At 40.2% G+C, this 23,784-nt stretch overlaps 1 protein-coding gene across 3 annotated transcripts in view; it reads left to right on the top strand.

Moving 5' to 3' along the window:
- The window catches only part of CRACDL (CRACD like), a 144,914-nt gene that overhangs the window by 83,141 nt on the left and 37,989 nt on the right, over positions 1-23,784 (top strand). For all 3 annotated transcript variants that reach the window (XM_042981209.1, XM_042981210.1, XM_042981211.1), the window contains exons 3-5: positions 14,104-14,272; positions 21,568-21,703; positions 22,054-22,215. In XM_042981209.1, the coding sequence (XP_042837143.1) occupies positions 14,104-14,272; positions 21,568-21,703; positions 22,054-22,215 (467 nt within the window). The remainder of the gene's footprint in view (positions 1-14,103; positions 14,273-21,567; positions 21,704-22,053; positions 22,216-23,784) is intronic.

Consider the following 23,784-nt stretch of genomic DNA (forward strand, 5'->3'; position numbering starts at 1 on the left):
AACTTCTAGCCTCCAGATCTGAGAGGCAATACACCTCTGTTGTTTAAGCTGCTCAGTTTGTTCTATTTTGTGACAACAGCCCTAACAAACTGGCACACAGGAGAAACGGGGTGCCTGGATGGCTCACTTGGTTGTGTCCAACTTTTGGTTTCAGCCCAGGTCATGATCTTGCGGTTTGTGAGTTCGGGCCCCACATCAGGCTCTGCACTGGCAGTATGGAGTCTGCTTGGGATTCTTTCTCTCCCTCTCTCTCTGCCCCTTCCCCACTCATGCTGTCTCTGTCTCAAAATAAATGGATAAAATTTTTAATAAAAAAATACACAGCAGAAACAAGAGAAACATAAAAGATACACAAAAGAATCAAATACCAGAATGATCAAATATATGCTATAAAGCAATTGTGCATAGTAACTATGTTTAAAGATAATTTTAAAAAGCTTGAAAATATTTGGAAGGAACAGAGAACTATGAAAAAGTGTCATAACACTCAGCCAGTGCTCTAAGGGAGATAAGTAAAAGGGATACAGATAGAAGGAAGAAGTGAAATTATCTTTATTTGCAGATGACATGATTATACAAAATATCAAAAAAGTACTTAGATCTCTTAAGCAAGGTTAGCAAGATTGCAAGATACAGGTCAATATACAAATATCAATTGTATTTCTGTATAACTAGCAGTGAAAAATTATAAAACTGAAATTTTTAAAAGTACAATTTACAATAGCACAAACAAAAATAAATACTTAGGTACATATCTAACAACATGTATGCAGGACCTGTGTACTGAAAAAAAAATTGTTTAAAGAAAGACCTAGGTCAACAAAGACCTAAATACGTGGAGTGGTATATTATGTGTTGTGGACTGAATACTTGTGTCCCCACATTCATGTTAAAATCCGAATACCACCATGTGATGATATTAGGAGGGTGGGGCCTTTGGGAGGTAATTAGGTCATGAGGGTGGAACCCTCAAGAATGGAATTGGTACCCTTATCAGAAGAGACCAGAGAGCTACTTGCTTTCTTTCTGCCACTTAGAGACACAGTGAGAAGTTGTAATCAGCAACCTATAAGAGAGCCCCAAAAGAAGCCCACCGTGGTGCCTCCCTGATCTCAAACTTCTAGCTTCCAGAACAGTGAGCAATGAATTTCTGTCACTCATAAGCCACCCAGTCTATGGTACTTTATTAGAGCAGCCTGAACGGACTAAAACTACATTTACAGATTGGACGGTTGTGTTGCTAAAAGGTCAGTTCTCCCCCCATTGAGCTGCAGAATGGTGTGTTAGTACACGTGGGGTAGAATATACTGTTGCTGGTTGATAGGAAGATGGCGGCGTAGGAGGACACTGGGCTCACCGCGCGTCCTGCTGATCACTTAGATTCCACCTACACCTGCCTAAATAACCCAGAAAACCGCCAGAGGATTAGCAGAACAGAGTCTCCGGAGCCAAGCGCAGACGCAGACGAGAGGCCCACGGAAGAGGGTAGGAAGGGCGGCGAGGCGGTGCGTGCTCCACGGACTGGCGGGAGGGAGCCGGGACGGAGGGGCAGCCTGCCGGCCAAGCAGAGCCCCCGAGTCTGGCTGGCAAAAGCGGAGGGGCGGACGGAGTGTGTTCCGACAGCAATCGCGACTTAGCGTCTGGGAGGTCATAAGTTAACAGCTCTGCTCAGAAAGCAGGAAGGCTGGAGGACAACGGGAGGGAGAGTTGCTGAGCCCCGGGATGACAGAGCTCAGTTTGGCGGGGAACAAAGGCGCTCTCCATCGCCACCTCCCTTGCCCATCCCCCAGCCAAAATCCCAAAGGGAACCAGTCCCTGCCAGGGAACTTGCTTGCTCCTCGCAAACACCCAACGCTATGCTTCTGCGGAGCCACCCCTCCAGCAGCGGGTCTGACTCCCTCCCGCTGCCACAGGGCCCCTCCTGAAGTGGATCACCTAAGGAGAAGTGAGCTAAGCCTGCCCCTCCTGCCCCCGTGCACCTTGCCTGCCCACCCCAGCTAATAGGCCAGATCCCCAGCACCACAAGCCTGGCAGTGTGCAAGTAGCCCAGACGGGCCACACCACCCCACAGTGAATCCCGCCCCTAGGAGAGGGGAAGAGAAGGCACACACCAGTCTGACTGTGGCCCCAGGGGTGGGCTGGGGGCAGACATCAGGACTGACTGCGGCTCCGCCCACCAACTCCAGTTATACACCACAGCAGAGGGGAAGTGCCCTGCAGGTCCTCACCACTCCAGTGACTATCCAAAATGACCAAACGGAAGAATTCCCCTCAGAAGAATCTCCAGGAAATAACAACAGCTAATGAACTGATCAAAAAGGATTTAAATAATATAACAGAAAGTGAATTTAGAATAATAGTCATAAAATTAATCTCTGGGCTTGAAAACAGTATAGAGGACAGCAGAGCATCTCTTGCTACAGAGATCAAGGATAAGGAACAGTCAGGAGGAGCTGAAAAACGCTTTAAATGAAATGCAAAACAAAATGGAAACACGATGGCACAGATTGAAGAGGCAGAGGAGAGAATAGGTGAACTAGAAGATAAAGTTATGGAAAAAGAGGAAGCTGAGAAAAAGATAAAAAAATCCAGGAGTATGAGGGAAAATTAGAGAACTAAGTGATACACTAAAAAGAAATAATATACGCATAATTGGTATCCCAGAGGAGGAAGAGAGAGGGAAAGGTGCTGAAGGGGTACTTGAACAAATTATAGCTGAGAACTTCCCTGAACTGGGGAAGGAAAAAGGCATTGAAATCCAAGAGGCACAGAGAACTCCCTTCAGACGTAACTTGAATCAATCTTCTGCACGACATATCAGAGTGAAACTGGCAAAATACAAGGATAAAGAGAAAATTCTGAAAGCAGCAAGGGATAAACGTGCCCTCACATATAAAGGGAGACCTATAAGACTCGTGACTGATCTCTCCTTTGAAACTTGGCAGGCCAGAAAGGATTGGCACGATATCTTCAGTGTGCTAAACAGAAAAAATATGCAGCCGAGAATCCTTTATCCAGCAAGTCTGTCATTTAGAATAGAAGGAGAGATAAAGGTCTTCCCAAACAAACAAAAACTGAAGGAATTTGTCACCACGAAACCAGCCCTACAAGAGATCCTAAGGGGGATCCTGTGAGACAAAGTACCAGAGACATCACTACAAGCATAAATCATACAGACATCACAATGACTCTAAACCCATATCTTTCTATAATAACACTGAATGTAAATGGATTAAATGCACCAACCAAAAGACATAGGGTATCAGAATGGATAAAAAAACAAGACCCATCTATTTGCTGTCTACAAGAGACTCATTTTAGATCTGAGGACACCTATAGATTGAGAGTGAGGGGATGGAGAACTATTTATCATGCTACTGGAAGCCAAAAGAAAGCTGGAGTAGCCATACTTCTATCAGACAAACTAGACTTTAAACTAAAGGCTGTAATAAGAGATGAAGAAGGGCATTATATAATAATCACAGGGTCTATCCACCAGGAAGAGCTAACAATTATAAATGTCTATGCGCCGAATACCGGAACCCCCAAATATATAAAACAATTACTCATAAACATAAGCAACCTTATTGATAAGAATGTGGTAATTGCAGGGGACTTTAACACCCCACTTAAAACAATGGATAGATCATCTAGACACACGGTCAATAAAGAAACAAGGGCCCTAAATGATACATTGGATCAGATGGACTTGACAGATATATTTAGAACTCTGCATCCCAAAGCAACAGAATATACTTTCTTCTCGAGTGCACATGGAACATTCTCCAAGATAGATCATATACTGGGTCACAAAACAGCCCTTCATAAGTATACAAGAATTGAAATCATACCATGCATACTTTCAGACCACAATGCTATGAAGCTTGAAATCAACCACAGGAAAAAGTCTGGAAAACCTCCAAAAGCATGGAGGTTAAAGAACACCCTACTAAAGAATGAGTGGGTCAACCAGGCAATTAGAGAAGAAATTAAAAAATATATGGAAACAAACAAAAATGAAAATACAACAATCCAAACGCTTTGGGAGGCAGCGAAGGCAGTCCTGAGAGGAAAATACATTGCAATCCAGGCCTATCTCCAGAAACAAGAAAAATCCCAAATACAAAATCTAACAGCACACCTAAAGGAAATAGAAGCAGAACAGCAAAGGCAGCCTAAACCCAGCAGAAGAAGAGAAATCATAAAGATCAGAGCAGAAATAAATATAGAATCTAAAAAAACTGTAGAGCAGATCAGTGAAACCAAGAGTTGGTTTTTTGAAAAAATAAAATTGATAAACCTCTAGCCAGGCTTCTCAAAAAGAAAAGGGAGATGACCCAAATAGATAAAATCATGAATGAAAATGGAATTATTACAACCAATCCCTCAGAAATACAAGCAATTATCAGGGAATACTATGAAAAATTATATGCCAACAAATTGGACAACCTGGAAGAAATGGACAAATTCCTAAACACCCACACGCTTCCAAAACTCAATCAGGAGGAAATAGAAAGCTTGAACAGACCCATAACCAGCGAAGAAATTGAATCGGTTATCAAAAATCTCCCAACAAATAAGAGTCAAGGACCAGATGGCTTCCCAGGGGAGTTCTACCAGACATTTAAAGCAGAGATAATACCTATCCTTCGCAAGCTATTCCAAGAAACAGAAAGGGAAGGAAAACTTCCAGACTCATTCTATGAAGCCAGTATTACTTTGATTCCTAAACCAGAGACCCAGTAAAAAAAGAGAACTACAGGCCAATATCCCTGATGAATATGGATGCAAAAATTCTCAATAAGATACTAGCAAATCGAATTCAACAGCTTATAAAAAGAATTATTTACCATGATCAAGTGGGATTCATTCCTGGGATGCAGGGCTGGTTCAACATTCACAAATCAATCAACGTGATACATCACATTAATAAAAGAAAAGATAAGAACCATATGATCCTGTCAATCGATGCAGAAAAGGCCTTTGACAAAATCCAGCACCCTTTCTTAATAAAAACCCTTGAGAAAGTTGGGATAGAAGGAACATACTTAAACATCATAAAAGCCATTTATGAAAAGCCCACAGCTAACATCATCCTCAGTGGGGAAAAACTGAGAGCTTTTTCTCTGAGATCAGGAACACGACAGGGATGCCCACTCTCACCGCTGTTGTTTAACATAGTGTTGGAAGTTCTAGCATCAGCAATCAGACAACAAAAGGAAATCAAAGGCATCAAAATTGGCAAAGATGAAGTCAAGCTTTCACTTTTTGCAGATGACATGATACTATACATGGAAAATCCGATAGACTCCACCAAAAGTCTGCTAGAACTGATACATGAATTCAGCAAAGTTGCAGGATACAAAATCAATGTACAGAAATCAGTTGCATTCTTATACACTAACAATGAAGCAACAGAAAGACAAATAAAGAAACTGATCCCATTCACAATTGCACCAAGAAGCATAAAATACCTAGGAATAAATCTAACCAAAGATGTAAAAGATCTGTATGCTGAAAACTATAGAAAGCTTATGCAGGTAATTGAAGAAGATATAAAGAAATGGAAAGACATTCCCTGCTCATGGATTGGAAGAATAAATATTGTCAAAATGTCAATACTACCCAAAGCTATCTACACATTCAGTGCAATCCCAATCAAAATTGCACCAGCATTCTTCTCAAAGATAGGACAAGCAATCCTAAAATTTGTATGGAACCACAAAAGACCCCGAATAGCCAAAGTACTATTGAAGAAGAAAACCAACGCGGGAGGCATCACAATCCCAGACTTTAGCCTCTACTACAAAGCTGTAATCATCAAGACAGCATGGTATTGGCACAAAAACAGACACATAGACCAATGGAATAGAATAGAAACCCCAGAACTAGACCCACAAACGTTGGCCAACTAATCTTTGACAAAGCAGGAAAGAACATCCAATGGAAAAAAGACAGTCTCTTTAACAAATGGTGCTGGGAGAACTGGACAGCAACATGCAGAAGGTTGAAACTAGACCACTTTCTCACACCATTCACAAAAATAAACTCAAAATGGATAAAGGACCTGAATGTGAGACAGGAAACCATCAAAACCCTAGAGGAGAAAGCAGGAAAAGACCTCTCTGACCTCAGCCGTAGCAATCTCTTACTCGACACATCCCCAAAGGCAAGGGAATTAAAAGCAAAAATGAATTACTGGGACCTTATGAAGATAAAAAGCTTCTGCACAGCAAAGGAAAACAACCAACAAAACTAAAAGGCAACCAACGGAATGGGAAAAGATATTTGCAAATGACATATCGGACAAAGGGCTAGTATCCAAAATCTATAAAGAGCTCACCAAACTCCACACCCGAAAAACAAATAACCCAGTGAAGACATGGGCAGAAAACATGAATAGACACTTCTCTAAAGAAGACATCCGGATGGCCTACAGGCACGTGAAAAGATGCTCAACGTCGGTCCTCATCAGGGAAATACAAATCAAAACCACACTCAGATATCACCTCACGCCAGTCAGAGTGGCCAAAATGAACAAATGAGGAGACTATAGATGCTGGAGAGGATGTGGAGAAACGGGCACCCTCTTGCACTGTTGGTGGGAATGCAAATTGGTGCAGCCGCTCTGGAAAGCAGTGTGGAGGTTCCTCAGAAAATTAAAAATAGACCTACCCTATGACCCAGCAATAGCACTGCTAGGAATTTACCCAAGGGATACAGGAGTACTGATGCATAGGGGCACTTGTACCCCAATGTTTATAGCAGCACTCTCAACAATAGCCAAATTATGGAAAGAGCCTAAATGTCCATCAACTGATGAATGGATAAAGAAATTGTGGTTTATATACATAAGGGAGTACTACATGGCAATGAGAAAGAACAAAATATGGCCCTTTGTAGCAACGTGGATGGAACTGGAGAGTGTGATGCTAAGTGAAATAAGCCATACAGAGAAAGACAGATACCATATGGTTTCACTCTTATGTGGATCCTGAGAAACTTAACAGAAACCCATGGAGGAGGGGAAGGAAAAAAAAAAAAAAAGAGGTTAGAGTGGGAGAGAGCCAAAGCATAAGAGACTCTTAAAAACTGAGAACAAACTGAGGGTTGATGGGGGGTGGGAGGGAGGGGAGGGTGGGTGATGGGTATTGGGGAGGGCATCTTTTGGGATGAGCACTGGGTGTTGTATGGAAACCAATTTGACAATAAATTTCATATATTGAAAAAAAAAAAAAAAAGAATATACTGTTGCTACGTCTGCTGTGGAAGGCTGGACCCAGATCAGTGATCTACAGCAAGAATATTGACCAGTGATCATTTATTTAATTTCCATGAAAAGTCAGAGATTTTTTTATTTAGGACAAAGCCAAATCCGTATAGATGAAGTGATAATAGTATCTGGGAGGATTTGCTTTGAAATAACCTGGTAGGGATGAGGAGGAGAAGAAGGAGTAAAGATGAATCAGTCATAATCCCAGCAGGATATTTTTCCAACATTGACAAACTGATTTCAAAATTTACATGAAAATGCAAAATAACCAGAATAGTGAAAACAGTTTTTGAAAAGAACAAAATTGGAGGACTCACATTACCTGATTTCAAGACTTATAAGCTACAATAACGAAGCCAAGTGTGGTAATATTGATGAAAAGGATGGATGTGTAGAGCTACAATAGTGTCCAAAAATCAACCCATACAAATGTGGTAAGTTGATCTTTGACAAAAATGCAAAAGTGATTCAAGGGAAAGAGGACTATCTTTTCAACATGGTTGAACATTTTTTCAGCATGGTTATCTTTTCAACATGGTGCTAGAGCAAATTAAACATCCAGTGTAAAAAAAAAACAAAACAAAAAACTTTGACCTCTACTTCACAGATGATACAAAAATTAATTTAAAATATATCAAGGGCATAAATGCAGCACTATTAAACCTTTCAAAGAAAACAGAAAATATTTGTGACCTGGAATTATATAAGAGTTCTTAAGACACTTCAATGCCTAAATTGGACTTCAGTACAATTTAAAACTTTTTATCTATGAAAGACCCTGTTAAGAAAATGAAAAGACTTGCTTTGGGTCCTGTGTCTCCCCCTCTCTCTGCCCCTTCCCCACTTGTGCTCTGCCTGTCTCTCTCTCTCAAAAATCAATAAACATTTTAAAAAATTACAAAGAAAGAAAAGAAAGAAAGAAAGAAAGAAACAGAGGAGGGAAGGAAGGAAGGAAGGAAAGAAGGAAGGAAGGAAGGAAGGAAGGAAGGAAGGAAGGAAGGAAGAAAAAAAGAAAACGAAAAGACAGAGGCACCTGAGTGGCTCATTCTGTTGAGTGTCTGACTTTTGGTTTCCACTCAGGTCCTGATCCCAGGGTTGTGGGATTGAGCCCTGCATTGGGCTCCATGTTGAGCGTGGAGCCTGCTTAAGATTCTCTATCTCCTTCTGCCTCTGCCCTTCTCCCCTGCTCATATACACACTCTCTCTCAAATTAAAAAAAGAAAGAAAGAAAAAAAATGAAAAGACAAGTCCAAGGCTGGGAGGAAGTATTTATAAATCACCCTTGACAAGCGACTTGTATTTAGGACTCTCAAAATCAAACACTAGGAAAACAAACAACCCAAATAAAAAATAGGCAAAGGTTTTAAAGGATGCTTTACCAGAAGATACACAGATGCCAAATAAGCTCATGAAAAAGTGCTCAACATCTGTAGCCATTAGGTAATGCAAGTTAAAACTACAATGAGATACTGTTGTACATCTATTAGAATGGCAAAGCAAAACAACAACACATCCAACAGTAGCAAGTGCTGGAGGATGCAGGGCAGCTGGAACTCTCATACTGCTGTTGGGAATGCAAAATGGTATAGCCACTTTTGGAAATATTTCAACAGTTTCTTATCAAATTAAATACACTTAGTCTGTGACCCAGCGATCCTGCTCTTAGGTATTTGCCTAAGAGAAATGAAAACTTACGTTTACACAGAAACCTGTACCAACTTTATTCATAATTGCCAAAAACTGCAATGAATCCAAATGTCCTTCAACTGCTCAATGTTTAAATAAAGTGGTACATCCCTACAATGGAATAGGGCTCGGTAGTAATAAGGAACAAATTACTGCTTGACGTAACCACATGGATTGTTGTGCTGAGTGAAAGAAGCCAGAATCAAAAGGACAGGTACTGTATGAATCAATCTATATGACATTCTGGAAAAGGCAAAACTATAGGAACAGAGAAGATATCAGTGGTTTCCAGGGGTTAAAGACCAGGGAAGGGTTTGGATACAAAAGGGCAGCCTGAAGGGTGATGGTATAATTCTGTATCTTGAGATCATTATGCAGCTCTATGTGTACCAAAAAGAGTAAATTTAACTTGTAATATTTAAAATAACTTAAAAAATTATATGCCAGATTTGAAAACCATCAAATGGATTTTTTTAGAAATAAGAAAAACTAGGGGCGCCTGGGTGGCTTAGTCAGTTAAGCATCTAACTCTTGGTTTCAACTCAGGTCATGATCTCATAGTTCATGAGTTCGAGCACTGCATTGGGCTCTGCGCTGACAGCATGGAGCCTGCCTGAGAGTCTCTCTTTCCCTCTCTCTCTGCCCCTCCTCTGCTCTCTCTGTCTCTCAAAATAAATAAAACTTAAAAAACTATTTAAAAAGAGAAATAAGAATAACTGTTACAATTAGAAATTTATTGGATGAGTTTAACAGCAGATTATATCAGCTCAGGATAGATTAATCATAAGAAAGTAGACAGAAAAGGGGTGCCTGGATGGCTCAGTGGGTGGAATGTGGAACTCTTGATCTCAGGGTTATGAGTTTGAGCCCCTGTAGGGTGTAGAGATTACTTAAAAAATTTTTAAAAAGCATACAGAATATAGAATAGAATGGTAAAATGATGGGAGGTACAGAAGAGAAGAGGCATAGAGATAAGTGAAAGGATGTAATGTACATCTGAGCAGTCTCAAGAGAGGAGAGAGTAGCAGAGAATATTCTAGATTTGATTTAGAAAAAGATGACCCAATCCACAGATTCAAGAAACTGAATAAACCCCAAGAAGGATACATAAAAGGAAAATCCGTACAGAGTGAAATTATAGAAAATCAAAGACAAAATGAAAATCAGTGTGAGAAAAAAAGATTACCTTCAAAGAAGCAAAAAGCTGATGACTGACTTCTCAACCACACAACAGAAGCCACAAAACAGTGAAATAATATTTTCAATATTATTGAAAGAATAAGTTTGAAAAACTAACTGCCAACCTAGAAAATTATACCCAGGAAAAATATATTTTAGGAATGAATGAAATATAAGTCTTTTTCAGACAAACAAAAACTGAATTTGTCATCAGTAGACCCTCTCCAAATCAGATTGTAAAGGAAAATTGTCCTAGATGGAAAGTCTGGAATACAAGAAGGAATGGTGAGCAAGGAAACTGAGAAACAAACAGATATATCTGAATGAACATGGAAGAGTTTTTTAAAAAATGAAAACAAAATAGGACATATAAATAGGATTAAAGTATTCTAAGTTCCTTGTTTTGTCCCATAATAGAATACATAGTACGATTTCTAGGGCAATTACTGAAAAAACAGAGATTAAAGACAGCTTACAAACTCATAGTGGGAAGAACAGAATAACTTTTAAAAGTCAGCTAATCCAAAGGATGGCAATAAAGGAGAGTAAGAAAAAAACACATAAGATGTAGTCTTGTTTTTATTAACGTATCAGTCATTACAGTAAGTATAAGTAGGCTAATTATATTAATTGTTCCAGTTAGACTTAAAGATCATCAGATTGGATTTCTACAACTCTAAGTCCTATATATAAAGATTCAGAAGAGTTGAGAGTAAAAGGATAGAAAAACATGTATCTTGTAAACACTAGGAAAAAGGAAGCTGGATAGATGCGTTAATAGCAGTCAAAACAAAATTTAAGGCAAAAAGCATCACTAAAGATGAAGAGGGCCATTTCACAAAAGGTTCAGTTTCCCAGCGAGATAATAATTGCAACTTTCTCTACTCATTGTAATGTTAAAAGTTATGGAGAAGAAATTGACAGTTAAATAAAACTAAAATCTGCAGAGTAGGTCTTGTTTTTTTTTTGAAAGAGAGTATGAGTGGAGGAGGGGCAGAGGGAAGAGGTTGAGAGAGAATCTTAAGCAAGCTCCAAGCCCAGAGTGGAGCCTGATGTGGGGCTCAGTCTCACAACTATGAAATTGTGACATGAGCCAAAATCAAGGGTCAGATGCCTAACCAACTGAGCCACCTAGGCACCCCCAAGAGAGGGTTATTTTTAATACATTTCCATCAGTAATTGATAGAACAAATGTATTTTAAAAAATTAATAAAGATGAAACATATTTAGACAACACAAAAAGTAAAGGGCTTGTCCTAATTGACATGTATACAACATTGGCAGAAATACATGATTTTCAAGCACACTGGGAACATTTACCAATTTATGGTAAAGGCCATGAAGCAAATCTCAACAAATTTGAATGGTTTCAAATAATATAGAGCAATTCTCTGACCACAGTGCACTTAAGCTGGAAGTCAATAACAGAAAGATAGTAAGAAAATCTCCAAGGGTTTGGAAATTAAGATCTACTTTCCTAAATAACCTCTAGGTCTAAGAAGGTATTATAATGGAAATTAGAAAATATTTCAACCAAACAACAATGAAAATCTATCAAAACATGTGGATGCAGCTAAACAAGGTTTAGGGGGAGATATATTGCCTTAAATGTGCCTTAAATATAAAATGCCTTAATAAAATAAATAAATGCCTTAAATATAAAAACAAAAAGCCTAAAAATTAATTAGCTAAGTATTCATCTCAAGAAGTTAAAAAGAAAGCACAGTACCTGAAGACGGTAGGAGGAAGGAAAGAGTAAGAACAGAAATTGACACAACAAAAAATAAACATGAAGTAGAGAGAATTAACAAAGCCAGCTTTTTTTTTAAAAGGCAAATAAAGTTGACCTCTGGTGAACTCATCAAGGAAAAATGAGGCACAAATAATTAATACCAGAGCTGAGGAAGGGGGTTTTATATCAGGTTGTGTGGATGCTAAAACAATATAAGGATATTATTAATAACTATATGCCAATATAGTGAAGTTGAAAATTTAGAAAAAATAGTCAAATTCCTAGAAAAACGTAGCTTCATAAAACAGATTCGAGAAGTAGAAAATCCAAATAGTTCCTATAACCCACTAGAGAAACTGAATTTAACAGCCTAGCAGTGAACAAACCTAACACGAACAGGCCCCAGTTGGATGGCTGACTAACCAACCACTGCAATTCAGACAAGAGTGTTCCCTTCTGGATCTTTGTAGCCACTCATTTTTAACCCGGAAATACCATGTTTGACTGCATAGGGTAATAAAGCTGCACTGTGTATTCAGACCTTCATGGATGCAAACCTATTTATCAACTAGGCAAAGGTCAGATGGTATCCTAGCAAATGCAGAAAACTCTTAAAGAGTCTGTCCAAATCATAAACTGTCATTGAGAACCATCAGTTAACAACATAAGCATTATGTGATTATTAAGGTAAAGAAACTTCCACTAGAAATTAAGAAAGTTTGGCTACATGTAGGATTGATTTCCCTTTGGGCAGGGATCTGCTCCCCCTAAGGTAATATAGGGACCCCAGCTAGAGTAATCCTAAGTCATTCTGCACATTAAGGCAAGATTATGTAAACTTCCTAAGGGGACATTCAGGGGGGAAGTTAAAAAGGAGTTCAGCTCACAAAATTATTTACTTATAAAACTAATAAATTGTTTCAGCAAATGTTCAGAATATGTTAGACAGTACCCTGGTGATCTCTGATGTTGCATCCTTCTGTTGTTAGTTCTCATAAATATTCAGAAGGAGAGGAATAAAGGTCCCTGAGCTGCGAATGTGATGTCACAGGATCCTGGAGATGATAGAGTTTGTGGGTGAGACTAAAGGAGGCATCAGAGAAGAGATAACGAAATGTTTCAAAGTGTTGTAAATTCTAACAATCCAGGAAACGTGGCAGAGTGGGACTCAGTGTTTCCACCACAATTTGACATGTTTTTTTCACCCAGAGTTGTTAGCTCCTCCTGGCATCGGGCACTCCAGTGAGCACCAGGAGGCTGGCCCTCCTCTGTCCCTGGTGTGCATGTTCATGCTAAATGAAGCAGTTGAAGACTATTTGGAAAACAATAATGTGAGTTATCACATGGCCTTTGCCTCACCAGGACTTTTTGCTTTTGGCTATGTATATTTAGATATTAAAACTTACTTTTGTTTGTACAGTGGAATATTATTCAACAAAGTAAGAATGCATACTAACACATGTATCATCAATGCAAAATTCAGAAGCAGTTCATGGAATGAAAGAAGCCAGACCAAAGAGTATATTCCACTCATGCAATACAGTATGTGTTATATGAATTCAAGATGATTCCACTGTATGTATGATTCCACTCATGCAATACAGTATGTGTTATATGAATTCAAGAATGGGCAAAACAACTGTGTGGTGATAAGAAATGAGTGGTTGCATCAAAAACAATAAACTAGGGGCACTTGGGCTTAGTTGGTTGAACATCCAGCTCTTGATTTCAGCTCAGGTCATGATCCTAGGGTTGTGGGATTGAGCCTCACATCAGGCTCCATGCTTGAGCATGGAGCTTGCTTAAGATTCTCTCCCTTCCTCGGCTCCTCTTCCTCCCTTGCACTCTTGATGTCTCTCTCTACAATAAAAATTATTTAAAAAAAAATACTCTTTAGGAATAAATTTAACCAAGAAGGTGAAAGATCTGTTTAAAAAAAAAAAGAAAGAAAGAAACCTGGTTTCAAATGAGAGAATGATTGCTTGTGGTTTGATTCTGTGATCATGCTCCAGAGCTTTCTTGGCTCTCTTATGAAATGTCCAAAATAAACAAATCAGGAATGTTTTCAGGTGTGCAAAAATGGCACTCTGTGAAGTTCCTGTACTTCTGTGTGGTAAAAGAACTTTCCAGTAGTGCATAATTGATGCACAGACAGAAATATTGCTGTCTGCCCTTCTCTGGTACACACCTTGCACATGCTTCATAAGTACTCACATGTGTTCTTTCTGCACAGGGAAGAAAAAGTCCAAGTTCAAAACATTTAAGAAGTTCTTCGGGAAGAAGAAGAGAAAGGAATCACCATCTTCCACAGGAAATAGCACCTGGAAACAAAGTCAGGCGAAGAGTGAGGTCATTGCCATTGAGTCAGGGCCAGTGGGCTATGACTCAGAGGATGAGCTCGAGTAAGTTGCCTTGTCCATCCTTCAGACACATGTGGCCCAATAAGCAGGTGTTGGGGGAAGCATAGGAGGACCCAAATACTCTGTCTCATGGTCTTGAAAATTGACTGGATTTGTGAGTATATTTCCTTCCAAGGGAATTCCACTGGAAGCTCTTCCAAGGAGGTTGTATTTTCTGTCTTTTCTTACATAGGAATGGAGAAAGGGGAAAACATGAACAGGTACCTGCTATGTCCCAGGTGCTGTATTTATTAGAAGTCTGCAACCACTATGGGATAGGAGGTCAGATCTGCCACTTTATAAATGAGCAAACCAAGCTTTAGAGACATTTTGGAGAACTTGCCCATTGTCCTGCAGCTAAAGTGGCAAGATTAGGATATACACCATTATTTTATTTGACCTAAAAATTCTCCATTAGAAGGAGAGGGGCGGAGGGAAGGTTTCTTGCTGTTCAGTCTTAGAAAAATCATCCAAAAGTATTGTTAGATATAACAGAACCAATAAGTATGAAAATTTGGGGAAATCTAGTGAAGAAATACTTATTTTTAGAACGTGTACTTCATCAAAATATAGTTATAATACACATGCTTCCAGCAGTTATTTCTGTGAATAAAAGGGGGAAAAATTAGTTGCTATGCAAACTTTAAAAAAATTTTTTATTTAAATCCAAGTTAGTTAACATATGGTATAATAATGGTTTCAGGAGCAGAATTTAGTGATTCATCACTTACATATAACAACACCCAGTGCTCATGCCAACAAGTGTCCTCCTTTAGATCCATCCCCATTTAGCACCCCCCACCTATCTCCCCTCCAGCAACCCTCAGTTTATTCTCTGTATTTAAGAGTCTTTTATGGTTTGCCTCCCTCTCTGTTTTTATCTTATTTTTCCTTCCCTTCCCCTATGTTCATCTGTTGTGTTTCTTAAATTCCACATACGAGTGAAATCATATGATATTTGTCTTTCTCCTACTGACTTATTTTGTTTAGCATAATACACTCTTAAGAGTTCCTTGCCTGTTTTTAGAGGAGTAGAAATTACACTGACCACTTGGTGGCACCAAATGACTGAAGAGGAAAGATTCAAGGTTTTTCTTTCAGGGTTTTTGTTTTCGTTTCTGTTTTTCCTGGTGCTAGCAAGGAGCAGGGTGGACCCACATAGCACTCTATGAAGAGTACCAAGGAAGGGCTGTACACACATTTTATTAGGCAGGGTGCTCTATATCCTTGGGCTGCGAGATGTTGTCATGATCATATTGCTAATTATTAAATGTCTTCACTTGGCCAGCCCCAGGGAAATTATACTTTCCCCACCCACACCCTGTCTCTTTACCAGAACACACAGTGGCTGCTCCATCCAGGGAACAGGAACACAGCAGAGAGGCGAGCATGGTGTGTGCATGTGTGCATACGTGTGTGTGTGTGTTTGTGTGAGAAATGACCTGTCCACTTGTGTGTCTCCTCTTTGTCACTGGAGCCCATGGAAAATGGGGACAGTTTCCCTTCTATCTTTATGTTCCCACCAGGGGCCAGGTCCTCAATTACTGGTCAAAGTTCACTGGAGTGATGCTAGGATAGGAGGCTTAGGGGTGGGGTCTGATGAATCCCGGGAAGTACACTGTTTTTAGAGAACACAGAGGATGAGACAAGATCTGTTTTTCCCCCAACTTCATTGAAAAATAATAGATGTATAACATTGTGGAAGTTTAAGGCGGATACTGTGTTGATTTAATACACAAGCATATTAAAAAATGACTACCACCATAGAGCTAATACCTGCATCACATCACTTAATTACTACCTATTTATTGAGGTGGGAGCATCTAAGATCTGCTCTCTTAATAATTTCAAGTATATAATACAATAGTATTATCTATAACTGTACTATACAAACTGTGCTGTAGATCTCCCTAACTTCTTTGTCTTATAACTGGAAGTGTGTACCATTTCCCCCAGCCTACAGCCCCTGGTAACCACCATCCACTATGTGTTCTTATGAGTCTGACTTTTTTAGATTTTACATAAGTGAGATCATACAGTATTTGTCTTTTTCTGTCTTGCTTAATGCCCTCAGTGTTCATCATGTTGTCACAAACCACAAGATGTCCTTCTTCCTCATGACTGACTAATATCCCAGGTACATATATGTAGACACACACATGCAAACTACATCTTTCTCCATTCATCTGTTGATGGACACGTGGGTTGTTTCCATATTTTCGATATTGTGAATAATGCTGCAGTGAACATAGGAATGCAGATATCTCTTCAAGATCCTATTTTCATTTCCTTTGGGTAATACCCAGCAGTGGACTTGCTGGATCCTGTGGTAGCTCTATTTTTAATTTTTTGAGGGGCCTCCATGCTGTTCTCCATGGTGACTGCACCAACTTCTATTCCCGCCAACAGTGCAGATGGGTTCCCTTTTCTCCACATTCTTGCCAACATTTATCTCTTATGGTGATGGCCATTCTAACGGGCCTGATATTTGCATTTCCTCAATGATTAGTGATGTTGAGCATCTTTTCATGCGTCTGTTGGCCATTTATATGTCTTCCTTGGAAAAATGTCTGTTTGACTCCTCTTGGTTAAACAATTAAATCCTCTTGAATTGGTTTGTTGTTGGTTTTTCTTGCTATTGAGTTGTATGAGCCCTTTTTATATTTTGGATATTAATCTCTTATCAGATATATTGTTTGTAAATATTTTCTCCCATTCTGTAGGTTGTCTTTTCATTTTGTTGATAGTTTCCTTTGCTGTGCAGAAACTTTTAAATTTGATGTAGTCTCACTTGTTTATTTTTGCTTTTGTTGCCTTTGCTTTTGGTGTCAAATTCAAGAAGTTATTGCCAACACCAATGTCAAGGTCACTTACTATCTATGTGGTAACTCTTCTAGGAGTTTTATGATTTCGTGTCTTATGTGCAAGTCTTTAATCCATTTTTATTTTTTTATGGGGTAGAATGAAAAAATACTGAAACTGAAATTGCATGTTCAATTTCATTCTTTTGCTTGTGGCTATCCAGTTTTCCCAGCACCATTTATTGAAAAGACTATCCTTTTTTCATTGTATATTCTTGGATGCTTTGTTATAAATTAATTGACTATGTAAGGGACAAAATCTTAGGGGCAGTCTTTAGCCCCTTTGAGAGTCTGTGTGTGTGCCTTCTAGACTCTACAGCAATTTCTCATCCATCACTATGGGCAAAAGAGTTCCATTTGCCAACATACATTAATGCTGGCAAACCACATGGGACCCTGTGGTTTCAAAACGCTGACACCCATTTATTGTGTCTGTGTTGTTAAGCTTTCTAAGCCTCTTAATCTGTAACGATTTTCCCTCTTCCTCCGCCGCCACCCTGCTTTGTTTCATGTCATTGATCTGATGGAGAAGCAGGGTAATTTTCTCTGGCCAATATCCCACATTCTGGATTTGCTTTCTCTTGGTATGATTGAACTCATTTTTATAGTCTCTGAATCTCTTGCAAAATGTTAGATGGATCTAGATATTTATTTAGATTTAGGTTCAAGGTGGTACTGGATACTTACTGTCACATCACCTCATGAGGCACATACTCTCCGGTTGCCCCACTTCTCATGACACTAAGACTGAGCAGTGGGTTCAGGGGGTCTCTCTCAGTGTGATAGCTCTACAAACCTTCATATAGTGATTTTAACACCTGCTTATGTTCATTGCCTAGATCCATTCTTTTATTGCACAATGGTGTTTTTTCTAATCCTTTCATGCATTCTGCATGTATTAGCTGGAATTTTTTTCATGAAGGAGACCTTTCCTTCATAAATTCCTTGGTTTCTCTGACATGCAGTTTTTCCAAGAAAGGCAGAATAATACCTCATTCTCCTTTTACCAATCTACCTTCAGAGTAATGACCTGGTACCCGAGCTGGTACCCTAACTTCCAACACTGACCAATGAGTTTTGTTTTTTTTCTTTTCTGTTTTTTTTTTTTTTACTTCATTGTGAGTGCATGGATTTTTATATATTTGACTTGCTTTAAACCATGACAGTCTTTATTCATTTTTATGCTCATAGTGTCTCATCTTGCACTTTGGAAGTCACTTCAAATTAGTTCCTGGGTTTTTTTGACATGACCCCATTTGTCTTTGAATCTCCCCTGCTTTCCTGTACAATGAGAAATCCCAGGTTTATTTTGTGCATTTCCTATCCTAGACCTAGTATCAGACATCTCTTCACATGGTCCTGGTTCTTTTTGGTGTGAAATGGTCTTTAGAGACCATTCTGGCTGCTAGGGGTGATGATTGCTAGTTGGCTGTCATTGCTTCTAGACTTCTTCAGTAGGTATATTAGGAAATACGTTTTAAGAGAAAAATAAATCACTAACTCACTGGTATTTCCAGTTCAAGTTTAATAAGACAAAATTTTTACTTTGATTATTTGAATTCACTATTTTCTATACTAGGAATCTTGGTTCCTAGTGATATTAACAAAATTGTTCATTTTCTTTATTGTACAGTATACTAATAATAATTTCATTACCCCGCTTTAGGTTATAGGTTAGAGTATAGGTTACACTCTATAAGGATTGTCCTCTACTCTTTTTAAAAATAGCACTGCTAGGAATTTACCCAAGGGATACAGGAGTACTGATGCATAGGGGCACTTGTACCCCAATGTTTATAGCAGCACTCTCAACAATAGCCAAATTATGGAAAGAGCCTAAATGTCCATTAACTGATGAATGGATAAAGAAATTGTGGTTTATATACACAATGGAATACTACATGGCAATGAGAAAGAATGAAATATGGCCTTTTGTAGCAACGTGGATGGAACTGGAGAGTGTGATGCTAAGTGAAATAAGCCATACAGAGAAAGACAGAACCCTATGGTTTCACTCTTATGTGGATCCTGAGAAACTTAACAGAAACCCATGGGGGAGGGGAAAAAAAAAAAAAAAGAGGTTAGAGTGGGAGAGAGCCAAAGCATAAGAGACTGTTAAAAACTGAGAACAAACTGAGGTTTGATGGGGGGGGGGGGAGGGGAGGGTGGGTGATGGGTATTGAGGAGGGCACCTTTTGGGATGAGCACTGGGTATTGTATGGAAACCAATTTGACAATAAATTTCATATATTAAAAAAAAAATCAATATTACTGGGATGCCTGGGTGGCTCAGTCAGTTGGATGACTGACTCTAGATTTTGGCTCAGATCATGATCCCACAGTTTGTGGGTTAGGGCCCCTGTGTCAGGCTCTGCAGTGCAGAGCTTGCTTAGTATTCTCTGTCTCCCAATCTCTCTGCTCTCTCTCTCTGTCTCAAAAACAAATAAATAAATAAACTTTAAAAATGTTTTTAAAAATCAATATTGCTACCAATAAAACTGAGTGCAATTTCTTATTTTTGTTTTTTGTTTTTGTTTTTTTTTTTGTTGTTGTTGTTCTTGGAATTTATCCTATTATGAACGTAGAGTCAAAAGCCACTTGGATGTTGAATTAAAATCACTTAAACTCATTCTTTTCTCTGTACAGTTATGCCAACAATGTGATATAAAATTAGGCTTCTTTGTTTCCGTTTGTTTTCTAGTTTTAGAGATTATCTTATTTCCCTTTTTGTTTGATTTTGTCTTTTAACTACATAAAATGTTTACATAGTTTCAAAGACAAAATTGTAAATGTACAAGTAAGTACCTGGGAACCCTGTCTCCCAATCTTGTTTTGTCCTTCCCCCTAAAGGTAACTATTTTTATTCACTTATTACTTATCTCTCTATTTTTATTTCTTAAAATATGCACAAACAACACATCTATTCACATATGTTCACCTATAGTCATACACCCCTTCCCCACATAGAACTGACATGTTGTTCTGCACTCTGCTTTATTTTTCACTTAGTGCAGTCTGGTGCTGCCTGTGTACAGAGCTCCCCCTTACCTACTTGGTCAGCTGCAAAGTTTCCATGGTTTATACAGATAACCTACTGAAGGTCATTGGGTTGATGATAGTCTTTTGCTTCTATAAATGTAGCAAATGGCCTTGAACATATGACATTTTGTGTTTTTTGCCCGTGTATCGTTGAAAAGGCAGAGGCCTTTTCATGCCATCTCAACTCCTACTTACACCCCCAGAGTGGAGGTGTTCAGGCAGTGGTTATGACTTCCAGTGGGCGTGGCCATGGGCTTCCCTACTGTAGGAAGGAAACCCAGGTGTGCCTGTGATCTTTGTGACAAGAGCTGCCATTGGCAGGAAGGGCCCATCTAGTTCTTTCACTTGGCCTGATGCCTTCCGAGAAGTGTAAGGACACACCCTTCTGGGAGCCATAGGTTTCCCACTTGCAGACTCACAACTGTGGGCTAGAAAGAAGTTGGAAAGCATCGTTAACCAACACAATGTGATCTGCAGTGGAGCAGGACCACCCCTAAGAGTGCTCAATGCCTCACAGAGGACAGGATGCCTGGGGCAGCCTGGAGGTGGGGGAGTGTGGAGCACAAGATGGCCAGTGCCTGTAGGGGCGGGCCTTCCTTCCTTCATCATCGGATCTCAATCATCTCCTTCCATCTATTGTTCAGGCAGTCACTGCCAGTAGGAAAATCTGACAACCAACTCTCACATCCTCTTAGGACATTTTGTGAAATGAGTCCTTTGGGTTCAGTTCTGAATTGGAGTCTTGAGCTCAGAGCTGTGGCAGAGGCTGAGATGATGATGACAGAAATGCCCACCATCTGTATTCCAGGATGTAGGCACACAGGCTGGATTGCACAGATCATATCAGGTAATGAAAAGAGGGCATGGCTTAGCAGATTTGCAATTCTCATTTCAAACCCAGCCTGTGGATGTGTGTTTTGGACCACCTTGCAAGGATGCCTCCGTCAGACAGGCCCTCAGCCTGCTGTGCAAAACAGCCTCTAGCCCACTGAGGGGCTGCATGTTGGCCCACAAGGAATGATTTCATCTTCCCTGGACATCCATGCCAGTCTTCTGTGCAACCCCCCAGCCAGCCGAGGAGCCCTGCCAACCCTTCCTTTCTACAGGCTTGCTGTCATGGACCTCACACCTCGTCAGACCCTGGTTTTCCCATTAATGAAAAGAATTCACACAGTCTTCAGATCTGTTAGGAAAATCCCTATCTCTGCAAAGCTCTTAATAGTTGACTGTGGTATTTGACAGGGTTGGGATAAACTGGAGTCAGAAGCTGTTAAAAAAGAAATGTAACCGAAGGCTTATTGTATGATGTGCCATTAGCCCCAACCCCCTTGTTCATCCTGAGCACCCCGAGGGAGAGATGGAGGAGAACAGAGTTTCACAGTGCCTCTTTTATCCTAGGGAGTCAAGGGGTGCGCTGGGCAGCCGGGCCCTGTCACATGACAGTATTTTCATTCCTGAGTCTGGACAGGATCCTACTCGACCTGTGCGGGTGTTTTCCCAAGAAAATGTGTGTGACCGGATTAAAGCCCTACAGGTAAAGTTTTCCTTGGCAGTGACACTTGGTGTGTATGTCAAAGATGTATCAATAAGTTTTAAAATTATTTCTGCTTGGTTTATTTAACATATCTTAAAGTATATTTGCATTCCAGACACACCAAGTTAATTACAATTGGATCTTGATTCATGCCTAGTTATAAGCACTCATTTTCAAGATGAGAGCAAGAGAGCTAGTCGCAGACACTCTTGTGCTTCCATCTGCTACACCAGGCTACACCAGGCAGAGGTGTTGAAAGTACCTCCTGAAGGAATGAATTGGAGCAAGAAGATTTGTTGATAAAAAGTTGCTGATGGAAATAAGAGCAAATGTTCTTTATTCCAATCTAGTTAAAAATACAGTGTAATGTGAAAATGGGGCCACCCCCTCCTCCAGGGGGTCTTCCTGCCAAGCGAGGAGATGACACCGGCATGAGTTCTGAGGATGATGGTCTGCCCAGGAGCCCCCCAGAGATGTCCCTGCATGACATTGGTCCCGGCACAACCATAAAGGCAAGTGACAGCCTGAACCACCTCACAGCTTTGTCTGCACCCACTGCAGAGGACAGTCGGGAACTCTGGTGGCCCCTGTTAAGATTCCCATGGGTGGGTGTGGCCGTGGTCCATGCAGCTAGGAGGTGTTCCAGACCTAAACAGTGGGAGCTCACCGTCAGTCCTTGGACTGTATTTGTTTTCATTCTTTGAGCAGAAATTCCTGTTTTGTCAGGAGATATAGTGTTGGTAACATTTTTCATCATGGTTACAGGTCAGGTACAATCAACCCTTTCCTTTACCTGGTTTTTCCTGTCTGAGCAGATGACCGGACTGGGCATCCCATCTCAAAACAAGGGAAATACCATTGTATCTGTTTTCTGTTGTCATGACATTTGGCTGGAGGGAGGAGGGAGTGGTGAACATACATGACTTCATCTAGACTCTCAGATCTGAGTTTAGGACCATGAGACCTTGTTGATCTAGGGTTAGAATGTGAGGTATGATGCAGGTAAACAGGGAAGCAGGGAAAGTTTGACAAGCAGGAGGGGTGTTTATGACCTCAGTAGGGCAGAGGAGTTGATCATGGATAACACCCTTCCCCATTAGAAAACAGGTAGAAAACTTGAGCTCCTTCTCCTGTATAAGCTACCCTGCTAATGGTGCCACCATTTTAAGCCCATACAATGTGCTTGTACATAAATGATCATTTTTCCCTTTAGACAAGACTTGCTGAGGGCTGGGTAGAATTGGAGTTCTATGTGTAATGCTGACACTTGAAAAACAAATTAAGGCCAGAGTCCATGTTTTATAGCCACCCACCTGCCCTGTGCATTCTTGGAGCTACACTTGTGCCCTGGTCAAAAGCTGTTCCCAGTAAATCTCAGGGTTTCATTGTGAACCATCATCTTGCAGATTCTGTGCTGATCTGAAATACACTCAGTGGTCACTTCAATTTGGACATCCAGAAGCCCCCCTCCAAAAACAAGGGAAAGAATATTTACCTAATTTATGTGTAGTTGTGGGTTCCCAGAGCATCACTGATGAAAGGCAGAGGAAGGACTGTGGTATAGCTGAATGTAAGTAAGCCCCAGGGCTGGGGGTTTACTCAGGGCTGGCTAGAGAATTCTTCTCTCTGGAATGCTGCTCTAGGGTGAACCTGTCCCTGCTTTCTCCATGAGCAGAGTCTGAGGACAGTGAGCTACCCACACCTGTTCTCCCATGTCGAAGAGAAGCAAGAGAAGACAAGGAAGATGATTTGGCCTATTTCCTGGACTTTGAGCCAACCCTGTACCCCTTAATACCTTAAAATACTGGAAGGGAAGGTTTGACAGGCTATTGCTGCCTATGGTGACACGTGAAAGACCCATGTTTGTACTCTGAGATGTGCAGCTTCAGGGTCCCCATCCTCAGGACCAGATGTGACTTTGTATGTTTCAGGGCCATGTGTTGGGGAGATGACCCTCACGAGCCATAGTTGACTGATTTGCCCTCACTCCATCCCACAGTTCTCTGGCTCTCACAGCACCATGGTTCTCTGCATTGAACTGGAAAAGTACAGAAGAACAGGTAGTTTCTAATTCCATTCAT

The sequence above is a fragment of the Panthera tigris genome, chromosome A3, assembly GCF_018350195.1.
Source record: "Panthera tigris isolate Pti1 chromosome A3, P.tigris_Pti1_mat1.1, whole genome shotgun sequence".
NCBI classification, from domain to species: domain Eukaryota; kingdom Metazoa; phylum Chordata; class Mammalia; order Carnivora; family Felidae; genus Panthera; species Panthera tigris.